At 52.1% G+C, this 12,135-nt stretch overlaps 1 protein-coding gene across 1 annotated transcript in view; it reads left to right on the top strand.

Moving 5' to 3' along the window:
• SLC45A4 (solute carrier family 45 member 4) overlaps positions 1 to 12,135 on the top strand; it is a 59,871-nt gene that overhangs the window by 33,094 nt on the left and 14,642 nt on the right. The window contains exons 2-3 of the mRNA XM_087825523.1: positions 1,347 to 1,447; positions 3,450 to 4,073. Coding sequence (XP_087681649.1) covers positions 3,626 to 4,073 — 448 coding nt within the window. The 5' untranslated portion in view covers positions 1,347 to 1,447; positions 3,450 to 3,625. The remainder of the gene's footprint in view (positions 1 to 1,346; positions 1,448 to 3,449; positions 4,074 to 12,135) is intronic.

The following is a 12,135-nucleotide window of genomic DNA, read 5'->3' as shown; positions in this document are numbered from 1 at the left end:
TTTAGTTAATGGAATCTGCCCTGGCCGCTTTGGCTCAGTGGTTACAGTGTCAGCCTGTGGACTGAAGGGTCCTGGGTTCGATCCCAGCCAAGGGCATATACCTCAGTTGTAGGCTTGATCCCCAGCCCCAGTCGGGGCGCGTGCGGGAAGCAGCCAATCGATGTGTCTCTCCCATCAGTGCCTCCCCCACTCTCTCTGAGAAGCAATGGAATAAATATCCTCTGGTGAGGATTAAAAATGTTTTCTAAAAAAAGTTAACAGAATCTCAATAAAAATACCAGCACAGCTTTCCCTCCAGCCAGTCAAGCTCTTAAAAGTTCCTGTGCTCACAATGTGCTTGCAGATAAACCTGGGAGAATCAGCAGGGAAGGGCCAGGCAGGAAGCGGCGGAGGACCAGCCCACAGGCTGTCCATGCTCACACTGGCCCCACGGTGCTGGTGTTGGCCACGGGCCAGCCGCTCACCACAGCGATGGGAAACCGAGAGCAGATTCACACACGACAAAGGAGAAGCCTCAGAGTGCTGGAGATGACGTGGAAAGAAATCACAGGGGGCCCCTGGCTGGCCACTGGGAGGAGGTGGCAGCGGCTCCTTACCTCCCACCACATGCAAGTGGGCCAGGGACTCAGAGTGTACCCACTAGGCTTTCTCTGGGAGCTGATGGCCACCAGACCATTGTGCACCTGTGTGCGTAGCATCCTGTGGAACATGGTCCTGTTCTTCTCATGTGTCAGATTTGATGGTGCACTTGCTGGGGGATACTGAGCCAGGACCCATCCTACCGCGGGGTTTCTAACAGATGCCCGGGCTGGGCCTCCATGGTCCTCCCTCTTCTCTCTCCCTCCCCAGCCCCACAACTTGGGTCTTTCGGCAACCAACTCACTCCTTGGCCTGATGCGACCTTATTTCTGGGTGTATGAAGCTGCAGCTTGATTTCTAAATGGTTTTATGGCATCCCTGAAATGCTTATAAATCCCAGGGCTTTGCAGAAAAGGAGTGTGTGGTCACAGTGGCTCTGTCAGGTGACACCTGCTGATGAGCAGTTGGGGGTGACCTTCAAGGTGCCCAGCGTTAAACTGGACCATCATGTCAGTGGATATCTTTGAAGAAACCCAGTGGTTGCTAAAATGAGTTGATAGTTCCACCTTACTTCAATTACTGTTTGAAAAGTTGCCTCAGTGTTTTTAAAAAGCTTCGCTTGCTTTTGGAATTTTGATACCTTGTCTGGTGTTCCCGCGCTTGCTTGGGAATAGTGCGGGATAAGTTCACAGAGCGCTCAGACGCGGGAGACTGTACTTGCTGCTGACTGAGGATGCTAACAGTATGTGTCATTTTTGTCAATGTAGATGACAGTGAAGTTACCTGGGTAAACTGTCCCCTGGCCACTGCGTGCGCACTGCCTGACGGAGGAGCAACTGTGTTAATGCCTAGACCCCTTGACTAACAGGTAAAGCCCGCCCCGCGCCCATGCCATTGCATGAGAACTTCTGGCAACTGGCCACCTCCTCACCTGCTTCTGAGTCTTGAAGATAGCTGGCTGGGGTGGGGGCGGCTTTCTAGTGCAGACAGCCTAGTAGGAGCTGGTCATCCAGGTTGGCTGGTTACTGTCATTCATTCGTTCGTTCTTTCATTCAGTGACCTTACTGGGCTCCATCTGTGTGGCCAGGCTCAGTGGGCCGTGTGAGAACAGATGGGGCTGAGTGATGGGAGCTTCTTACTGACGTGGGCAGGGCTGCGTCACCCAAGGACAGGAGCTGTGAGAGCCTTTGAAGGGTAAAGGGGCATAATCGGCCAGTTCTTTGTGGAGGGACTGAGCCTTGAGAAGAGACTTCAGGGACTCAGTGCAGCTTGAGTGAAGGTGGGAGGAAGGGGTGGGGGTTGGGCGGTGGGTAGAAATCAAAGAACATAGGGAGAGTATAATAGGTATTCTGTCCTAAATGGTGAGCCCTTCTCTCTGCCAGGACAGAAACACAGGTAGTGTCAGGACAGGAACTGGACCTCGGATGGTGTCCCCCAGCAGATCACAGCACTGTCCCAGACCCAGGCTGGAGACATATGTCCCAGCCCCTGGCAGGCTCCCCTCTTTGCTAACCATGTGTGTGGCCAACGCTAAAGTGGGACCTGTGTGAATGTCTAGAAATGCAGATTCCTTGGCTGTCAGACTAACTTATCAGGATTCAAGGTGTGAAGCACTCTTAACTGGTTACATGGCTGTGACCAGCTGCTTGGGAGCTGCCCAGCCCTGACCTTGTGGGAGGCAACAGATGATCAGACACTCCGGCCCTTGAAATATGTATTGAGCATACACCATCCAGTTGTTGTCTCCCTCCTTTTCAGCTTCTGTTCCCAAGGCCGATCTCGGACCATTTTGACATTTGATAGGAAACCTCAGCACTGAAGTGTAACTCACATGTGGTAACTTGGTCTGGTAGCTGTGTCACCAGGTGACTTCACTCTGAGTGATCTGCCTCCTTGGCTTTCCAGGCAAAGTGGAGACATCAGCTCAGGGCTCAAGCTGAGTCCTCAGACCTGCTAGCACTGTCGCTGAGGCCCGTGGTCACCGTGTGCTAGGGTGGTCTCAGCTCCTCAGTGATTCCTGCTCTACCTTCTCTTTGAAAATAAGCCACCAAGAAATGCCACTATCTGTGGACCCTTCTCTCTCTTATGAGCCCAACCCTGGAGAGTACCACTTGGTTCTCAGGGAGCATGTGGCTTGAGTTTACCTGTGTTTTCCTGTTCTGCTTTGAGCAGAGGCTGACTTAGTAAAAACAGTAGTGAAGTTGTTTGCAATTCTGGTTTAGTTGATTGATTCAAAATGTAATAAGGGTTTTAGCATTTTTAAAGAAAACTTTTTTCCTATTCAATAGTAACCTTAGAACAGAGTTTTTCAACCCAGACACAGTCGGCATTCTGGCTGGTCAGTCTCCGGTGCCGGCATCCTGTGCACTGTAGGAAGGTGAGCAGCATCCCTGCCCCCACCCACAGTAGATCCCAGCCAAGTGACAGCCACAGTACCTCCAGGCATCACTCCATTGTCCTCTGTCCCCTCTGCTGGAGCACCTCGTTTCCTTTCTCCAGTCTCCTCCCCCCCCCAACCCCTCCACCCCTTATCCCCACCACGACATTCACAGATACGATGCATCCCATGCACAGGGGTTCCTACACCCCAGTCCCCAGAGCCAGTGACTGTCACTGCGAAGAGGAGCCTGAGCTCTTTGTTCATTTTCTCTGGCCCAGCTTCCCTGTGTTGTCCTCATCTTTGTGTGCCCCAGACTAAATTCTGTATAAGAAAGTTTTCTCTAGAAATGAGAGTTGGTTTTTTACACAGGTGACCAGAGTAAGAGCACCCGAGAACCGAGGTGCTCAGCGGCCCAGGTCTCCTAAGTGACCACACACCAGCACCTGGGGTGACCTCGCTGACTCTTCTGAGTCGTCTCCCTCTTTTGCAGATCAGCCAGTCGCTCGATGGGGAGCAACGGTGGAGCCCCTTCCCGTGTCAGCGTCCCACCTCTCCGCAGCCACAGGAACCACGTCAGCTCCTCCTGGGTCATGATGATGAAACTGGTATTAACTGAATGGCAATTATGGATTTTTAACTCTAATTCACAGTAATCCAACAAGCCATATGCTCAGAATCCAACCAAATATCGTTCTGTTTTGCTGCGAGCCACATCCAATTGTGAGAAGTTTTACAAAGAGGAATATAAGTATTACTTGCCAGGAACGCAACGGAAGCAGAAAGAGAAGACGTCTTAATTTATCCTTAAAGATATATGATAGTGTTATTTATATAGGTAGAGTAAATAAATACGTATATTTTTTGGTGGTGATGAGAATGGCTCCGCAGAATGCCGACTCGGAATCTATGCAAGTTCAGGAGCTGCCGGTGCCCCTGCCGGAGCTGCAGAAGGCCGCCGGTGCCGACACCGAGCCACGTGACGAGACAGTCAGCGAGGGCTCCATTGACCGCATCCCTGTGCGCCTGTGGGTCATGCATGGGGCTGTGATGTTCGGCAGGGAGTTCTGCTATGCCATGGAGACAGCCTTGGTCACGCCAATCCTGCTACAGATTGGTAAGTGCTGCCCACCCCACGTCACCCTTGGCTCTACTAACTTGGCACAGGGAGCCCGGAATGTGGGCTGGAAGTGTGCGACCTGGTCTTCTCTCCGTTCAGCCGACTCTGACCCCTTCTCCTCCTGTCTGAGACCAGGGTGGGGGAGGGGACAGTCCTCTAATGATGGCATGGAATCCAGTTTGGGGGGGTTTGGGCAAGTGCAGTTGGCATTGATCAGTTCCGACGGGCATGCAACCAGCCCGTGGTAGGTACGAGGCAAGCCCTAGAATGATAGCTGGTGATAGAAGATGCTGAACATCTTTACTATGATCCTGTTGTTGGTGTTGTCAGCTTCAGGCTGAGTGTACTGTGGACCTTAGCTGGCTGAGTGACAAGTATTTTCAGAAATCCTGGGATTCATAGTCACACACTGGTTAGCGTCACGAGCCTCTGCTGAAAGCACTGGTGTCCCTTCCAGGTTGCCACAGGGCTACCTCGGCCCTAAGACTTTTGTCGAGTGTTTAACTTCCCTGTTGTTTAAGGAAGTTTAAAAATCTGTAACTTTTCAACTTAGAAGAGATTTGAGTAAGGGACCAAGCCATTTAAAAGCATAGTTTTATTCTAGAATTTCATAAGTGCTTGGTAAAATATTTGTAAGACCTACTTACTTGGGTGGTTTTAGGAGTGTTCCTTTCTCCAAACATCATAAAGTGTCCAGGGAGCACTGACTCAGCCCCACTGTGTGGATCAGTCAGTTAAGAGTGAGAATCTGAAAATGGGTATTTCCTGCCTTGTGAACGGGGCAGCGTCCTGTGTGCCCTCAGAGAGCAGGTTTCATCTCCCGTCACAGCAAAGCCGATGTCTGAAATAACACCTGGGCCGTGATTATTTTAATCACATAGTTGTTCTTAGATGGAGTCCAGATAGCAAAAGTCCAGTTTATTTCTCAGAGTTGGACTTTAGTTCACTCATAGGCAACATAGTGATCATATTTTTTAATTTGAGTCAGAATTTCTTTAACAAGTTGTCTGCTGTACCCAGTGGTGGGATGTCTACTGTTACGCTGTGTATGTTAGTTAGTGAAGCGGGTGCTGGCGCAGTAATACTCTCCCACTCTAAATGGGCAGTTTGATTTGCTTGATAGGTGTCTACAGGTGTGTAGCCGCCACCGCAATTAAGACCAGGAATAGTTTCATTGCCCAGGAGTCTCCTTCGTGGCCCCTCACAGCAGTCTGTCCCCCACCCCCAGCCACCACCGGCCTGGCACAGTCTCCCCCTCCTGGAATTCTGTATAAACGGAGTCACACTGTGTAGTCTGGTCTCTGACCTGGAGCAATGCCTTGGAGGTGGATCTTTCATCCCTGCGGAGAGACTCATTGCTGGGTAACACTGACTCTATCCTGGGTGGACATTCCCCTTTGCCTAGCCATCCATCCACTGATAGACGTCTGGGGCTGTTGTAAATAAAGCAGCTCTGAGCACTCACCCACGTGTCTGTGCACACATCTCATTTCCTGAGAGTAGGGACGTGGGGGTGGAACTGTGGGTCACATGCAAGTACAGGGTTACCTTCATAAGAGACCATTTCCTCCAGCAACATGTGAGTCCTGCTTCTCTGGTCCTTGGGCACACTGATTTTTCCCTAGCGAAGACAGTGGGCCCTCCATACCCGGGGGTTCACTGTCCGCGGAGGGCCTGCTAAGGGACTCAGATTTTGGTATCCTTGGGGGTTCCTGGGACCCATCCCCCACGGATATCGAGGGAGGACTGTAGCATCGTTAACATCTTTCCACGGGCTTACTGGACATTCCTTTATCATCTTAGGTGAAGTGTGTGTGTAGGTTTTCTGCCGTGTCTTACTGTGTTGAAATTCTTTGTATGATCTTAAGAGTCCTTTCTTACATATATGTTTGTAGGTGTTTTACCCTAGTCTGTGGTTTCCCTTTCATTATCTCAGTAGTATCTTAAAATCAAACGTTTTAAATTTAGATGAAATCTGGTATGCCATTTTTTTTTTTTTTAGTGTTCTTTTTTGTTTTAACTAAAATCTTGCCTGACCCAAGGTCTTAGTGATTTTTCTCTTATGTTAGCTCTCACATTTAGGGCTGTGACTCATCTTGAATTAGTTTTTGTGTACACAAATAGGAGAAGGTCTATTCTCACATCATCTGTGAGGGAGGGTAAAGGGCAGGGTCTCAGCACGCCCTCCTCACCTCTCTGACCCTGGAGCTGTGACCTGCTGGACCCGACAACCTGTTCTTGCTGCTGTCACTAGCGTAGGAATTCCCTGGAAGGAGACTTTTTAGCCCCCAGGCTCAAATATTTTAAAAAGATCAGAGTAGCACCTAAAAATGAAGTGTTTGGTTTCCAAAGCAGAGGGTGAGAGTGTGATGCACAGGGCCCCAGCAGCCTCAGCAGTGGACTCAGCCACCTCCCATGGAGCCAGTGACTTCCCCCAACTGTCTGCCCAGCATGGTCTTGAGGGCAAAAGAGGGGCTGCCAGAGCTTCTGCAGACCAACTCCAGCCGTGCACATTGTAGATAAGGTGCCCACCACTTAACGTGCACGCGCAGCTGATGAATGTGGTCTCTCAGAGTTAGAATCAGGTGGGAGTGTGGGGTCATTTTTAAAGGAAACTCTGGAACAGCCGGCCCCAGCCCCTCCTGGGCTTGTCGCCTGGTGGCAAGGTCTGTTCCCACACAGCTTTCCCCGGGGGAAGGAGGAGTGTGGGCGCCCCAGCCACACACACTCATTGTTTTCTTCTTGGTTCCGGAAGTAGCCTCCAGGGAAAGGAAAATCATATAAAGAAAAAAAGGACGTCTTGCTGCCTCTGGGTCTGACTAATGAGCTCGGTAACGTTGAGAATCCTCCTGCCTGATGAAGTCGTGACTGCTGAGGCTTCCGAGAACAAACAAGGGGTGTTGTGGGTTTATTTAAGGGGAAGGTCGGATTTAACCTGTCTCATTCAGGAGGTGGGGTAAAGCTTATGTTCATTTTGCGTATATCTGTCTACAAAAAAAAGTCAGATTTCCATTGTCCATTGTAGCCTAAAGGGAATCCAGGTTCTTGGGGTTTCATTTGGTGGAACTTGACGCTCACCTCTGCTTCCCGTGGGAAAGGCCTGCCTTAGAGAAGACATGAGACGTGTCAGTGCCCTGAGTGTTCACCGCTCCCCTCCACTGCCTGGATGTGCAGTTGCTGTGGCGGCAGCTAGACAGGAGCAGAGGGGCGTGGCCCAGCCCACAGCCTGGCACGGAGTCACCTGTACAGCCTATACCTTCCTAGGAGTTCAGGATGACAGCTCAGCCCTCACAGGAACTTGGGGTCCCATCTCTGAGGCTGTCTGCCTTCTTGGGCAGCTGACTCTTGGCTGAATTGTTGAAATCCATAGGGCAGTACCCATGGACACAAGGTGTTGGCAAGGATTCAGAAATAGAGGATTGAGCTGTATCCAGAAACGCATCTTTTTTTTTTTTTTTTTTTTTTAAATATATCTTTTTTGATTTCCGAGAGAGGAAAGGAGGAGGGGAGAGAGAAACATCAATGATGAGAGAGTCATTGATCGGCTGCCTCCTGCATGCCCCTGACTGGGGATCAAGCCCACAACCCCAGCATGTGCCCTGACCAGGAATCAAACCCCGATCGCCTGGATCCTAGGTCGAAGCTCAACCGCTGAGCCACGCCCGGCCGGGCACAAAAAAACGCACCTTGTTCATGTGCGCATAGACGTGCTTAGAGGGACTCTTGTCCTAACTGAGCACGCAGACATCTGTTCCCCCAGGTATGCACAGATGTTGCCAGGTGTGTGGTGAGGTAAGACTCCCTTTCTTTCTGCACGATGCATCTGATATGGAACTTGCCACCAGTGTGTTTAAGTTAAAGCTTGGAGCAACTGTCGTGTGATCTTACAATGACTCCCCATGCCTGGAAGGTGGCTGGTTATTTTACGTCTCCTGCAGTTCAAGTACACCTGCTGCCTTTAGGGTGTGACAACACACTGAAGGAGGTTGAGTGGAACCTGTTGTACCTGTCTGAAGGGACGGGCATCCCAGGAACCTGTGCCGAGGGCAGCCTTGTTGGTTTTCTTGCTTTGAAAGAGCAGGTCAGCAGCTCGCTGCCTGTTCCCTTTGTGCAGGAGTTCCTAAGGCACACCTGCCCCTTTCACCCAGATCACATGGTCACGTGTCACAGCGAGCATCTGGGCCTCCTGGTCCCCAGTGTTGGTGGCTGGGCCCACGCTGGCCGGGCCCATACTGGCCTGACTCTGCTTCTGCCCAGCTGCCAACACCCTGATTTTTGGAATGCACACTGCGCTGGAGTGGGAAGGGAGCTGGATCATTTAAGAGATATTTCAAAGAATCAGGTGGCCAGATTGGCCTGAAGAAGTGATGGCTCAGGGAGACTAGAGGCCTCGTCCCCGAGCCCCTGGAAAATGGGCAGGTGGCAGAGGTGTGAGCAGTGGCTCTGGGGACCAGCAATGGCAGGTGCTCCAGCTTACAAGTGACTTGCTACCCAAGATGGAGTGATGCTCATAGGCCCTGCAGCCCTGGGGCAGGAGGCGTTGAGGCAGGCAGCCCACCCCTGGCACAGCATGCAGACCCTTGATGTCACAGTGGTCAGAGAAGCCCCAGGGTGCCCAATTGTGTGCCCTTCTGTAGTGCTACCCACTGAGCAGTGTAGGAAGGTCTGTGAACCTTGGCTGTGAACAGGTTGGAGTGTTTGAATTTTAACTCTGCACTTGACTCTTCCATTTTCTTTAGCTGAACACTGGAGCAGGCTCGGCCAGTCTCTTTCAGGGGCCGTGCTTCTTACCTGGCAGCTGTCAGATCGCAATACCGTTGCACCTGGAAAATTTTATCAGAAGGCTCTCTCAATGGTCCTTCCTAGCGCTTGGCTTAGCCTGCGGCTTCTCTTTAGCTGCTCTGTTCCCCACGGTCCCCTGAGGGCTGTGCTCAGTGCTGGTGCCCAGCACCTGTCATCCTACCTGGTGGGAGAGGGGTGCTCAGGCTGCTCCCAGTGTGACATGGGGAACGATGGTCCAGCCGTCAGTTTCCTGTGTAGAGTGCTGGGCTCGGAGCTAGTCCCACCCCACCCCCACCCTCAGGAGCTCATCAGCAAGTGAGGAGGTAGGTGTGCCCAGGGCCATCTGCAGGGTGGGGCCACAGGGCTGGAACTGCTGAGAAGGGGGGAAGGTAAATGGCCGAAATTGGGAGAGGACCCTTAAGATGTCAGTCTCAGTGAAATGATCCAGACACAAAGGACAGATACTGTGTGACTCCACCTGGATCAGGTCCCTAGAGTGATCACCTCCTTGGAGACAGAAAGATGGTGGTGGCTGGGAGTTGGTGTTGGGGGCCGTGTCAGTTTGGGAAGGTGACCACGTTCTGGGTGGGTGAGGGTGGGTGTGAACGTACTTAGTGCCACTGAGCTGCGCACTTAACAGGGATTTAAATGGTGAAGTTTACATCATGTACATTTTGCCACAATTTTTAAAACGTGAAAGAATTGAATGGGTCCTATTGAATGTCCAGCTAAAAACTGGATTTCCTGCTGCCTGGAGACGAAGGAAACCTGAAGGTGGCACACGGCCCAGGCTGGAGACGGCAGGCTGCCTGCTCTCGCCCAGTGGAGAATTCACGACATGGGCATGCTGTCCTTGCGGGGGGTCCTGGCGTACAAGCCCACAAGGTCGGGGCTGCAGTGTACCTCCGAAACCCTGTCAAAGCCACCCAAAGGAGAGCCCTGGGTTCAGGCGGGACTTTGTCAGAATCTCCTGAATTTTGACCAGAGTAACTGCAAGCCTCTGGTACTCAGCTGCTTTGTCTGGCTTGGGAAGTCTGGATCTCCTTGTTTCAGATCCTTGTTTCAGAAACAGTGAAATGCCAACTGTACTCATTTTCCCTCAGGAATTAGTGCTTTTTCTTCCATCAGCCTCTGAGCCCTACCTGCGCAGTGCCGGGCATCAGGCCAGCTGCTGGATGGAGGTAGTCAGCCTGCAGGAGGCTCAGGGTTCAGGTGGGAACGGGGATCCAGCAGCTAGCTTGATGAGGAATGAGGTTTGGGAGGGAATGTGCTGTTGCTGGGCCCTGTCCCAGGGGGTTAGCCACTCCACCCTGGGAGGCTGGCTGTCAGTAGGCAGTGCTGAGGGTGCTGTGCTTTGCGCGGGGTGCTCCGCCTGACCTGGGGCAAAGGTTGTGATTTGTGGTCTGCAGAAGCAAGATGAGGAAGCATGGCTAAAATACCAGCCATTGCCCAGTCTATTGAAGATGAGCTTGAGGGTAACAGGAAAAAGACAGCTGCCCAGCGGGTGCAGAGAGGGCCAGAAAGTGGGAAGGCTGCGCTGCGCCGAGGTGGTTTGAGAGACCTGGCTCCTGGTGGGCAGGGTCAGGTCACAAGAGGCCTTGTATGCCGCCCCAAGGAGGTGATTTACAAGAGAATCCTGGGCCATTCTGCCTTTTTCCAGCATAGCACATATTGACACTGATAAAGCAGCAGTGGTGTTTAGAAGTGTTAATAGCACTGTCCTGTATTATAGCAGTTTTCAAACTTACTAGATCATTATAATTTTCCAGAATTATAGTAGTGACAACATGAACCATATGAGTGCACAGTGGAATTAAAGAAGACAAAATGAATTAGAACAATCAGTATAGTGTGTGTCCCAGCAAACTATTTCCCAGGTGATTTGTGTGCTTTTTTTAAATTTATTTTTTTAATCCTCACTTGAGGATATTTTTTCCATTGCTGTTCAGAGAGAGGACGGGGTGGTGGGAGGGAGAAGCATCGATGTGAGAGAGAGACATCGATTGGTTGCCTCCCACGCATGCCCCAACCAGGGCCTGGGATCAAGCCTGCAACCCAGGTACATGCCCTTAGCTGGAATCAAACTTGGGACCTTTCAGTCTGCAGGCCAGGGCTCTAACCACGGAGGTGCACCAGCCAGGGCCCAGGTGATGTCATGAAAACACTGTCTTGCACGAGCACGTCTGAGCGGAGTGGGTGCATCTCTGGGACAGTATACGTCGTTTCATGTGAGTAGGTGTGAGTGCCTCAGAGAGCTTGCAGACTGTCACAGAAAGGAGCTCTAAGAAGCTGCAGCCTGATGTATGGAATCGGAAGTCGCTTGGTAGAAGGACTTTGTCTGCAAGTCCAGATGGAGGTAGATCACAAGGTGGGATACTGGGTGGTCAGGGCTAGACTAGAGGGGAGGCCAGGGCCACTTTCTGGATGCCTGCTGCCTGGTGGGTGAAACGAGGTCGAGGCAGAAAGTCACCAGAGCCGCCAAGGGTGGGGAGGGTGGCAGGCTCCCCTCCAGGGTGGAGGGGCGGTTTGCACTGAGCCTGGGGAGGGGAACTAGGGTTTCATAATTTTCAAGCCAACCTTGTCTGACCTTGAACCCTCTTAGATTCCCACACACTTCCATTTGCTGTCACTGTAATTGTGATGCTGAGGGTATGCTTTGGCCCAGCAACAGCTGTGTGCCCCACAGTCCTCTTCCCCGGCCCGGGGGCCTATCTGCTGCCCAAGCTGGTTGCTCTCAGGCCTCCTAGACAGTGCCTAGTGTCCTCTCAGGATGATGAGGCTCTTGGTCCCCACGGTCTCCGGAACACGAACCCTTCCTCATATTCTTCAGGGTTATCCTGCTCGATGGTGACAGTACAGCTCATCTTAGCCAGACCACAGCTGCAGTCAGGGTAGGCTCAGCTGCCTGGGCGCCCCTGGCGTGTGACACTCAAAACACTTTCTAACGACCCATGTGCTGCTTGTGCATCCTGAACGGTTCCCCTGAATGCAGGGGGAGCAGCCTCGAAGCAGAGGAGGCTCTCTCACTGCTGACTTCCCGTTAGTGGTGGTGGGCTGCTGGGGGTCAGGGCTGCTGCTAGGGGTGAGGCTCCGGCTTGGGGACATACTCAGCCCTTGCCTCCTTTGGCGCGATGAGCCTGCGTCTCTGGGCCCAGGCCCTTCACCTGCCCTAGGAGGTGGGGCTTCACGCACTTGGGCACCACAGATGACAGCACAGCTCCTGTCCTCAGGGCCTACCAGCACATAGAGGAGGGACACACACTTAGCCAGCCCCATG

Source organism: Miniopterus natalensis, chromosome 16 (assembly GCF_054644295.1).
Source record: "Miniopterus natalensis isolate mMinNat1 chromosome 16, mMinNat1.hap1, whole genome shotgun sequence".
NCBI lineage: Eukaryota > Metazoa > Chordata > Mammalia > Chiroptera > Miniopteridae > Miniopterus > Miniopterus natalensis.
This window is presented reverse-complemented; position numbering and strand designations above follow the sequence as displayed.